The sequence below is a fragment of the Coregonus clupeaformis genome, chromosome 6 (genome assembly GCF_020615455.1).
Source record: "Coregonus clupeaformis isolate EN_2021a chromosome 6, ASM2061545v1, whole genome shotgun sequence".
NCBI classification, from domain to species: domain Eukaryota; kingdom Metazoa; phylum Chordata; class Actinopteri; order Salmoniformes; family Salmonidae; genus Coregonus; species Coregonus clupeaformis.
In genome coordinates, this window is record NC_059197.1 from 16,395,772 (window position 1) to 16,408,174 (window position 12,403).

At 46.3% G+C, this 12,403-nt stretch overlaps 1 protein-coding gene across 1 annotated transcript in view; it reads right to left on the minus strand.

Moving 5' to 3' along the window:
• The window catches only part of LOC121567786 (roundabout homolog 1-like), a 413,148-nt gene that overhangs the window by 53,634 nt on the left and 347,111 nt on the right, over positions 1-12,403 (minus strand). The window contains exon 5 of the mRNA XM_041878064.2: positions 5,118-5,275. Coding sequence (XP_041733998.2) covers positions 5,118-5,275 — 158 coding nt within the window. The remainder of the gene's footprint in view (positions 1-5,117; positions 5,276-12,403) is intronic.

The window sequence follows — 12,403 nt, forward strand, 5'->3', positions numbered from 1 at the left end:
AATTATCCTTACTGATCCCTTCAGGGACTGGTTAATTATCCTTACTGATCTCTTCAGGGACTGGTTAATCATCCTTACTGATCCCTTCAGGGACTGGTTAATTATCCTTACTGATCCATTCAGGGACTAGTTATTTATCCTTACTGATCCCTTCAGGGACTGATTATTTATCCTTACTGATCCCTTCAGGGACTGGTTAATCATCCTTACTGATCCCTTCAGGGACTGGTTAATTATCCTTACTGATCCCTTCAGGGACTGGCTAATCATCCTTACTGATCCCTTCAGGGACTGGTTAATTATCCTTACTGATCCCTTCAGGGACTGGTTAATTATCCTTACTGATCTTTTCAGGGACTGGTTAATCATCCTTACTGATCCCTTCAGGGACTGGTTACTTATCCTTACTGATCCCTTTAGGGCCTGATTAATCACCCTTACTGATCCCTTCAGGGCCTGGCTAATCACCCTTACTGATCCCTTCAGGGCCTGGTTAATCATCCTTACTGATCCCTTCAGGGACTGGTTAATTATCCTTACTGATCCCTTCAGGGACTGGTTAATCATCCTTACTGAACCCTTCAGGGACTGGTTATTTATCCTTACTGATCCCTTCAGGGACTGGTTAATTATCCTTACTGATCCCTTCAGGGACTGGTTAATCATCATTACTGATCCCTTCAGGGACTGGTTAATTATCCTTACTGATCCCTTCAGGGACTGGTTAATCATCCTTACTGATCCCTTCAGGGACTGGTTAATTATTCTTACTGATCCCTTCAGGGACTGGTTAATCATCATTACTGATCCCTTCAGGGACTGGTTAATTATCCTTACTGATCCCTTCAGGGACTGGTTAATCATCCTTACTGATCCCTTCAGGGACTGGTTAATTATCCTTACTGATCCCTTCAGGGACTGGTTAATTATCCTTACTGATCTCTTCAGGGACTGGTTAATCATCCTTACTGATCCCTTCAGGGACTGGTTACTTATCCTTACTGATCCCTTTAGGGCCTGATTAATCACCCTTACTGATCCCTTCAGGGCCTGGCTAATCACCCTTACTGATCCCTTCAGGGCCTGGTTAATCATCCTTACTGATCCCTTCAGGGACTGGTTAATTATCCTTACTGATCCCTTCAGGGACTGGTTAATTATCCTTACTGATCCCTTCAGGGACTGGTTAATTATCCTTACTGATCCCTTCAGGGACTGGTTAATTATCCTTACTGATCCCTTTAGGGCCTGATTAATCACCCTTACTGATCCCTTCAGGGCCTGGCTAATCACCCTTACTGATCCCTTCAGGGCCTGGTTAATCATCCTTACTGATCCCTTCAGGGCCTGGCTAATCACCCTTACTGATCCCTTCAGGGCCTGGTTAATCATCCTTACTGATCCCTTCAGGGCCTGGTTAATCATCCTTACTGATCCCTTCAGGGACTGGTTAATTATCCTTACTGATCCCTTCAGGGACTGGTTAATTATCCTTACTGATCCCTTCAGGGACTGGTTAATTATCCTTACTGATCTCTTCAGGGACTGGTTAATTATCCTTACTGATCTCTTCAGGGACTGGTTAATCATCCTTACTGATCCCTTCAGGGACTGGTTAATCATCCTTACTGATCCCTTCAGGGACTGGTTAATTATCCTTACTGATCCCTTCAGGGACTGGTTAATCATCCTTACTGATCCCTTCAGGGACTGGTTAATTATCCTTACTGATCTCTTCAGGGACTGGTTAATTATCCTTACTGATCCCTTCAGGGACTGGTTTATCATCCTTACTGATCCCTTCAGGGACTGGTTAATCATCCTTACTGATCCCTTCAGGGACTGGTTAATTATCCTCACTGATCTCTTCAGGGACTGGTTAATCATCCTTACTGATCCCTTCAGGGACTGGTTAATTATCCTTACTGATCCCTTCAGGGACTGGTTAATCATCCTTACTGATCTCTTCAGGGACTGGTTAATGATCCTTACTGATCCCTTCGGTGTTTATCATTACTGATCTCTTCAGGGACTGGTTAATCATCCTTACTGATCCCTTCAGGGACTGGTTAATCATCCTTACTGATCCCTTCAGGGACTGGTTAATTATCCTTACTGATCCCTTCAGGGACTGGTTAACCATCCTTACTGATCCCTTCAGGGACTGGTTAATTATCCTTACTGATCCCTTCAGGGACTGGTTAATTATCCTTACTGATCTCTTCAGGGACTGGTTAATCATCATTACTGATCCCTTCAGGGACTGGTTAATTATCCTTACTGATCCCTTCAGGGACTGGTTATTTATCCTTACTGATCCCTTCAGGGACTGGTTAATCATCCTTACTGATCCCTTCAGGGACTGGTTAATCATCCTTACTGATCCCTTCAGGGACTGGTTAATTATCCTTACTGATCCCTTCAGGGACTGGTTAATCATCCTTACTGATCCCTTCAGGGACTGGTTAATTATCCTTACTGATCCCTTCAGGGACTGGTTAATTATCTTATATCTCTTCAGGATGGTTAATCATCCTTACTGATCCCTTCAGGGACTGGTTACTTATCCTTACTGATCCTTTGGGGCCTGATTAATCACCCTTACTGATCCCTTCAGGCCTGGCTAATTACCCTTCCGTCGGGACCTGGTTAATCATCCTTACTGATCCCTTCAGGGACTGGTTAATTATCCTTACTGATCCCTTCAGGGACTGGTTAATTATCCTTACTGATCCCCTTCAGGGACTGGTTAATTATCCTTACTGATCCCTTTGGGGCCTGTTAATCACCCTTACTGATCCCTTCAGGGCCTGGCTAATCACCCTTACTGATCCATTCAGGGCCTGGTTAATCATCCTTACTGATCCCTTCAGGGACTGGTTAATTATCCTTACTGATCCCTTCAGGGACTGGTTAATTATCCTTACTGATCTCTTCAGGGACTGGTTAATCATCCTTACTGATCCCTTCAGGGACTGGTTACTTATCCTTACTGATCCCTTTAGGGCCTGATTAATCACCCTTACTGATCCCTTCAGGGCCTGGCTAATTACCCTTACTGATCCCGTCAGGGCCTGGTTAATCATCCTTACTGATCCCTTCAGGACTGGTTAATTATCCTTACTGATCCCTTCAGGGACTGGTTAATTATCCTTACTGATCCCTTCAGGGACTGGTTAATTATCCTTACTGATCCCTTTAGGGCCTGATTAATCACCCTTACTGATCCCTTCAGGGCCTGGCTAATCACCCTTACTGATCCATTCAGGGCCTGGCTAATCACCCTTACTGATCCCTTCAGGGCCTGGTTAATCATCCTTACTGATCCCTTCAGGGCCTGGTTAATCATCCTTACTGATCCCTTCAGGGACTGGTTAATTATCCTTACTGATCCCTTCAGGGACTGGTTAACCATCCTTACTGATCCCTTCAGGGACTGGTTAATTATCCTTACTGATCCCTTCAGGGACTGGTTAATTATCCTTACTGATCTCTTCAGGGACTGGTTAATCATCCTTACTGATCCCTTCAGGGACTGGTTAATTATCCTTACTGATCCCTTCAGGGACTGGTTATTTATCCTTACTGATCCCTTCAGGGACTGGTTAATTATCCTTACTGATCCCTTCAGGGACTGGTTAATCATCCTTACTGATCCCTTCAGGGACTGGTTAATTATCCTTACTGATCCCTTCAGGGACTGGTTAATCATCCTTACTGATCCCTTCAGGGACTGGTTAATTATCCTTACTGATCCCTTCAGGGACTGGTTAATTATCCTTACTGATCTCTTCAGGGACTGGTTAATCATCCTTACTGATCCCTTCAGGGACTGGTTACTTATCCTTACTGATCCCTTTAGGGCCTGATTAATCACCCTTACTGATCCCTTCAGGGCTAATCACCCTTACTGATCCCTTCAGGGCCTGGTTAATCATCCTTACTGATCCCTTCAGGGACTGGTTAATTATCCTTACTGATCCCTTCAGGGACTGGTTAATTATCCTTACTGATCCCTTCAGGGACTGGTTAATTATCCTTACTGATCCCTTTAGGGCCTGATTAATCACCCTTACTGATCCCTTCAGGGCCTGGCTAATCACCCTTACTGATCCCTTCAGGGCCTGGTTAATCATCCTTACTGATCCCTTCAGGGACTGGTTAATTATCCTTACTGATCCCTTCAGGGACTGGTTAATTATCCTTACTGATCCCTTCAGGGACTGGTTAATTATCCTTACTGATCCCTTCAGGGACTGGTTAATTATCCTTACTGATCTCTTTAGGGCCTGATTAATCACCCTTACTGATCCCTTCAGGGCCTGGCTAATCACCCTTACTGATCCCTTCAGGGCCTGGTTAATCATCCTTACTGATCCCTTCAGGGCCTGGCTAATCACCCTTACTGATCCCTTCAGGGCCTGGTTAATCATCCTTACTGATCCCTTCAGGGCCTGGTTAATCATCCTTACTGATCCCTTCAGGGCCTGCTGGCCATCCCTATAAGGTGACTGAAGTTCCATCCACCCTACACACTAAGCCAGTCAGAGTGATCAAACACACGACTATCTACAGGCAAAGTGCAGACAGGTATATGGTGGAGACAGTGGGCCCATCAAGGTCAGCTATCCACTGCTCTACTCAGCAGCAGCAGGGGGGTGATTGATACTGCTGCTCCCTGCACTGCACTCTGAATCAAAACAGACTAATTGGCGGCTGGCCTTGAACACTATATAAATCAGATAGAGAAGGAAAGTTTCCACTCCCTCAGCACTGCGGAGATCAACTCTTTTTCATAAACTTTTTCATTTCATCATAGTAGTGGGTGTTTGTTCTACTGGCTGATCTTACTCAGCAGGATCCTAACCAATGTTGTGCTGCTTGACTAATGAATCAAGACTAATTATGAGTCTCGCTTCATTAAATGTTAGAACAACCGCAGTTTGCTGATTTGGAGTTATAAATCACTATTGGTGAAACAACATGGGACAAATCAATCAATGTAAGGTTTACACTAACATTAATATGGTATAAAATACTTTGATGAACATAACAGCACAATCTCACACACAAACACACCCACACACACACACACACACAGAACCAGTTCCACTCACAGTGATTCGTTCATCTCTGTCATCGATGTTGGCACCGTCCTTCTTCCAGGATATGCTAGGTTCAGGATGCCCGCGAGGGGGCATACACTCTAGGACTGCAGGCTCGCCCGCTGCCACCATCACATCGGCAGGGTTCTGTCTGAAGTCATCGCGTAGTACTGCAGAAATAGAGGGGAGAGAAAGGGTTAACGTGAGGTCAGCACCGGCAGAGATCAGCTTTGACACGAAGGGTTTAATAACACCAAAACCAGTCACTCCAGTTAGACAGGAAAGTAGATTTGACATGCCTCGCTCAGATGCATTGTGTCATCTACAGACCACAACACTGATCTACAGCAACAACATAATGACAAGAGGAAACTACCACAGTGTTACCATAACCTATAATTGGGGACTGTCACCGATCCGTCACAACGTGGACCTGGCCGCAGTGATCACTTCTATCAGAGGAGACTATACAGGACCAGGGATTGTCATACCACGAACGGCTGGACCACTGGCCACAGATTGTCTTCCCCTACCCACAAGGCCTTGTTGACAATGAGCTGTACACCAAGGGTGATAAACATGTGTGCATCCACACATAAGAATTGCTTTGACCTACCATCTCCCCATTTACCACATCACACTCTCTCTCTGTGTCAGCCTAATGAGTGTGTGTGACACACACCGTCATGGGGTATAAGACACGCCTCCAGACACACACATCGTCCCCAACCAGACACACACCTCGTCCCCAACCAGACACACACCTCGTCCCCAACCAGACACACACCTCGTCCCCAACCAGACACACACCTCGTCCCCAACCAGACACACACACCTCGTCCCCAACCAGACACACACCTCGTCCCCTCCTTATCATCACCTTTCATCACGTCACTTTCACTTCCTCTTTATCGCCCAACCATGACACTGGCTGATGGAGCATATATTTGCATTCCAACCCATCTACAGGTATGTCCACTTTAAACACTGCTGTTGCACAGGGTTCTCATCTGTATTGATTTTCTGGGAAGCGCTGTAATGTACAAGTACAACACTCCTCTCGCTGGCATCAAACCCACTCTTATAGACACTCAGAGATGCATTTTCCCAGCTAAAAGGGCCATTAGTGTGGGGGGTATAGGAGCTTGTGCATCCCGGTCTAATGTCTAATGGATAAGAACAACAGGGCTGACTTAATGTGACAGAGGGAAATGCAGTTTTAATGGGAACAAATGATCCGTGAGCTGTCTCATTCAGCCTGACTGCATCATATAAACACCACAGACATTAGAGACAGTGTTCTTTATCTAGACTATAGGAATAGAACACAAACCACATCCTATACTCTACAAAGTGCACTACCTTTGCCTAGATTTCTCATAAAAAGTAGTGCACTAAGCACTCTATGAAATGTATGCCCCAGTAACTCTGTCCAGTAACAATTGGAATAGTATCTATGTCACAGCAGCGTTGTAAAGCTGAGAGGCGGGATGGGGGTGTGGCCTGCTATCAGAGGGTCAGAGCCTAGCTAAAGCCTCTCTGCCTCCCCAGCAGTAGTGTTGAAGATAAACTGGAGAGATTTACGAGAGGAAAGAATGTAATGAAAAACCAACAACCTCCCATCTTCAGACGGCGTGCCAGTTCAGGAGTATCAGTCTGTACACACACTTAAAAAACATGTTCTCATAAACTGCAGGCTGAAATTCTAGTCAGCCTAAAGTATGCAAGGTCAGCACAATGTGTGCCTGTGTATGATGGTACTGGGTATGAGTTTATGAGTGTTTGTATGTGAGCCATGCATGTGTGTGTACGTGTCTATACTCATGTGAAGGTGTATGTGTGTGTGTGTGTGTGAGAGAGAGAGTTTCTGAATCTGTGTGACTGTGTGTGTGTGTGTGTGTGTGTGTGTGTGTGTGTGTGTGTGTGTGTGTGTGTGTGTGTGTGTGTGTGTGTATGCACACATGTGAATGTGTGTGTGGAATACGACCAGAATCTTCTCCTCTCCCACCATCTCATTGTCTCACGCCCCTGAACCTGCTCCTAGTCACCATGGTGTACCTCCCTCCAACCTACTCCCCCTGAACCTGCTTTTAGTCACCTCCTCACCCTCCCTCCGCCCCACACAGATCAAAGACAGGCTCACGCCAGGAAACATCAACCTCCTGACAGCCAACAAATTCCTGCCTAAACCCTTTAAGCACTTTAATTGGCCATCGCTGCACCGAGCTGAGATACCCCTCTCTCTGCCTACTTCTTGTAACTTCACAGCATGAGGGAGGGGGTTTCTGTATGGCAGAGGGGAGGGGAACCCAATCCCCCTGTAGGAATTGGTTTTCAGAGGGAGATATATGGGAGGTAATGGTTTCTTCAGGCTTTTCTAGATAAATCAGGGGACCCAACACCTTCTCATGTACAGCAGCAGAACACTGTATGACCCCCATCACAACACAGGTCTCCACATGTGGTATACCTGACTCTAAAGCAATGAGATTTGTATATTTCTTATGTCTTATTGATAGTCAGAAGCGTTGTTGATAACAATATAGAGCCTCCATGGAAATGCAGGTGTGCAAAAGGAATGTAAAGTATTGTTTTCACAAAACACATATTTATTTATAGCTGGGCAAAATACTCCTACTCCTCCACATAGCCTAGCAACAGTCCAGCTGAGTTGTGAATGTGCTCATGAGCGCAGGTCAAAACAGACAGGGTCGTCCCGCTGACAGGAGGACGCAAACATCAACATCAGCTTCATTAGAACACTGGCTCCATCTGTACAGGAACACTGGCTCCATCTGCACAGGCAAGGCCAGCCGGATCGACATATCCTGATTTAGAGATGTTGTGTGAGTCAAAGCCTTGATAAGTGCCTCAAGGTCCTCCCACTGAAAGATAGCTATTCACACTCCAAACATTAGCAAGGCTACATAAAGAGAGACACACTCCTCAGCTAGAGAACACTAGAGGACAGGAGACTAGAGAACACTAGAGGAGAGGAGACTAGAGAACACTAGAGGAGAGGAGACTAGAGAACACTAGAGGAGAGGAGACTAGAGAACACTAGAGGAGAGGAGACTAGAGAACACTAGAGGAGAGGAGACTAGAGAACACTAGAGGAGAGGAGACTAGAGAGACTTATAACTGGATTCTCCCTGGGGATGGAGAGAGATGGAGGGAGAGAGAGAAGGGGAGAGAAGGAGAGAGAGAGGAAGGCCAAGTGAGAGCTGGCATCCTTTAGTATTTACAGCAACACAACCCAGTGACCTCCACTCCTCCTCTACATCCCTCACTCCCCCGCCTGGCTCGCAGTCCTCTCTCCTTCCCCCCCGACAACTTTCCTCAACAAACACTACTGCACATCACACAGTGCAGCGGACAACCCTGGCCACCTGCATGGGGAGAAACATAATCGTACAAGAGAGAGTTGGAGAGGGGGAAAGAAATAGAGAAAGAGCGAGAAAAGGATGAGGGACTGGAGCAAGCTTCTAACTCTTTCGCCAGAACCCCAGTCAGATCCGGAGCCCTGCCAAGAGAGGCTGCCTCTGGTTTCCTTTTCTCTCTGTGAGATCCTCTGTCCCTGTCCTGATTGGAACGGGGGAGGGAGGGAGGGCTCTGCTGTGTGCTGGCCTGACGTTTTTGGAATAATGAGCCTCCACTGCCATTCTGTTTCTGCCCCTCCCTCCCTCCCTCCCTCCCTCCCTCCTTCCTTCCCTCCCTCCCTCCCTCCCTCCCTCCCTCCATCCCTCCCTCCTGTGAGCCTACAGCTGTCCCCTACCAGATATTGTTTCCTGGGCCATTAACACGGAGGCCAAGCACAGTGTGTGTGTGTGTGTGTGTGTGTGTGTGTGTGTGTGTGTGTGTGTGTGTGTGTGTGTGTGTGTGTGTGTGTGTGTGTGTGTGTGTGTGCCCTGCATGTCTTAATATGTGGGTATGGGCTAGAGTCACACAGGTCCCAGCATGAAGACTCCTCTTTGTCCTTTCTGGCTTTACTCAATGTGCTGCTGATGTGATGATGGGAGCCAACAGCAGACTGTCAGTCAGACAGTGTATTTCTAAAGGCATTGGAAGGTATTCTCTATGGCTATAAAATATCTGTAAAACGTAAACATGGAACCCCTACTACTATCTTTTTAGAAAACAATATTGTCTGCAATAAAATATAAGTATTACAGAAATTGTGTGTGCTAATCAATTTGCTATCTTTCCCTGTTCAGAATGGTGTAACAATGTGTTTCAATTAGTTGTTGATTAAGAGAAAAGTCTCATCTTATCAGGGCTCCTCCCTATCATTTTGACAGACAGCTGGCTGAGGAGAGAGCAGCCATTGGTAGGATGCTGCAAGGCTTCTGTCTGGTCTGCAATGGGAAACATCTTCAAGGCTCTGCTGTAACTGTACAGACCTGCCAAATCACTCCCCAGGTCCACAGTAGCACACTGGGGCTGAGCACAGGCTAACTCAATTAACTATGATCATCTCTTACAGTGGAGACTCCATTAGAGAAGGTCTTCAACTAGCCCCCTCTGCTCCCCAAACTCATGGGTTCCCCCCACCCCCACCACACACACACATACACCCACACACACTTTTTCTTTCCTGGGGAAATTGAAACCAGATGCTGAAATGTCAAATTAAAATGAGATTCCCGTGCTGCGCCCTCGACATTAATGAAAATGAAGACTTAATGCAGCACACAAGCCTGAACGGGATGATCAAATTAGCTTTGTTCAGAGGAAATTAAAGGGATTACAGTAAATTCCCCCAAATAATCTACAAGAGTATTAAAAAAAGACCCATTGGGGAACTGAAGATTTGTCCGAAAGCACATAAAAGCACACCTGGAAGACACACAGGAAGCTGGATCGATCTGCCTTCGGTTTGGAGCATTTCCTCAAAAATAAATCAGAGTTAACATGACTAACCACAGAAGAAGAAACAACAGTCAGATTGAATATGACTAACCACAGAAGAAGAAACAACAGTCAGAGTGAACATGACTAACCACAGAAGAAGAAACAACAGTCAGAGTGAATATGACTAACCACAGAAGAAGAAAAATATAAAAAGGAAAAGTATTCAGAGAGCGACGGGAGATAGCAAGAAGGAGAGGAGGACAGAAGTGTTTTGTTGCTTGTCCTGGAAGAGAAGTGAATGTGTTGTACTGTGCTGGTCCCCCAGTCCTCTCCTCTTTCTTTATGAGGTTAGTCTTGCTCCTGATAAAGTTAACAAATTGTCTTGATTTCGGGGACGGCGGGGCACCACAAGGCAGGGCCGTACGTCGCTGGCCAAACATGGCGGCCCATAAATAACAGAGGGATTACTGGAGGAGCAATGGAGAGAGGAGGGGAGAGAGATTCCACAGCAAACAATGAGAAAATCTGAAACGAGTGATCACTCCCAGATGTGCATGCTGCTACTTTAGGCTAGGGATACTTTCAAAATAAAATAAAATAAAATTGTATTTGTCACATACATGTGTTTAGCAGATGTTATTGCGTGTGTAGCGAAATGCTTGTGCTTCTAGCTCCGACAGTGCAGTAATATCTAACAAGTAATATCTAACAATTTCACAACATATACCCAATACACACAAATCTAGTAAGGAATGGAATTTAAGAATATATACATATATGGACAAGCAATGACAGAGCGGCCTGGACTAAGATACAGTAGAATATTATAGAATGCAGTATATACATATGAGATGAGCAGTGCAAGACATGTAAACTTTATTAAAGTGACTAGTGTCTAACTAACTAAGTCTTATGAGCTCATTCTGAATGTGACTTCCACCCAGCACCAGCCAACCACTGCTGCTCTGATCAAAGTGTAGGCGGGGCCAGTGGCTGGGGCAGCTGTCAATCATCCTCCATCAGACTGTCTGATGAAGAGAAACAGCTAGGCGGATCGTCTAACATGATCACAGACACTGCTCATGGAATCCTGAACATAGCCGCTCACTGATAGGCGTACTGATTGTATGTTATTAGTGTCTGTCAAACAACTGCCCTGTCATGTACCATGTGGTAGAATGTACGTTGGATATAGGCTGAAGATGGGTAGGACTACTATGTGGCACCGGACAGACCGACCAGCCAGTGGAAGGCTGTGTTGCCTATCACATCCATCTCTCTCTCACCAGAGTGATGTCTTAACCAGCAGGATGGCTCTCCACTCTCTCTCTCTCCACTGTCTCTCTCTCTCCACTGTCTCTCTCTCCACTGTCTCTCTCTCCACTCTCTCTCTCCACTCTCTCTCTCTCCACTCTCTCTCCACTGTCTCTCTCTCCACTGTCTCTCTCTCCACTCTCTCTCTCCACTCTCTCTCTCTCTCCACTCTCTCTCTCCACTCTCTCCCCCCTCTCTCTCTCTCTCTCTCTCTCCACTCTCTCTCTCCACTGTCTCTCTCTCCTCTCTCTCTCTCTCCTCTCTCTCTCTCTCCACTCTCTCTCTCTCTCCACTGGCTCTCTCTCTCCACTGTCTCTCTCTCCACTGTCTCTCTCTCCACTATCTCTCTCCACCTCTCACTCACTTCATCTCTCCTCCTCCTCCTCCACATTCATCATCACAGAACTATCTATTTTTCCATATTATATGACTTATTCTGATCAGGGCCTAGGGCAGAGATGATTACTATACCAAAATGCATGTGATCCTTCTATCAATCTGATAAACAGTGTGTTTGGTCAGCTGTAATAGAAGCAGGGAGGTTGTGGACTGGGAAGGCATTGAGACTCTGCTAGTGAGTGTTGTTAAAGCTCTAGACCCAGGGCTGGCCTGTTCTCTGCTAGGCTGTGCTGTGTAGTGAGAGCTTCCATATTGAAACTCTCCATCTTCCCTCCAGCACTGCCCTATGGGTCCCACACCTCCTGCTCTTTCACTCTGTATTTCTCCATATATATGTATCCCTCTCTCTCCCCCTCAGCAGCTGATCCCCCTCTCCTTGCCCCCATCTCCCACTCTCCCAACAGTTTACATCAAAGGGAGGCCCCTATCCCATGGCGTGTTAAGCCATGCTTCTCCAAACCCCAGGCTGGTGGGGGCAGCATGGATTGAGCCAATTTGCCAAAGGTAAAGTGTGAGTGTAAGTGTGTGTGTGTGCATGTTTGTGTGATGTGTGTGAAAATGTGTGTGTGTGTGTGTTAAACCCCTCTCAAAGCCCCAAGGCTGTCTTCTCCTCCCTCTATCTCCCTCCTTTCCTCCCTCCATACTTTCCTCCCTCCATACCTTCCCCCCTCCTTCCCTCCTTCTCCCAACACCAGAGAGATGAGATTGGACATGGCAGATTCCTCTTTCTCTCT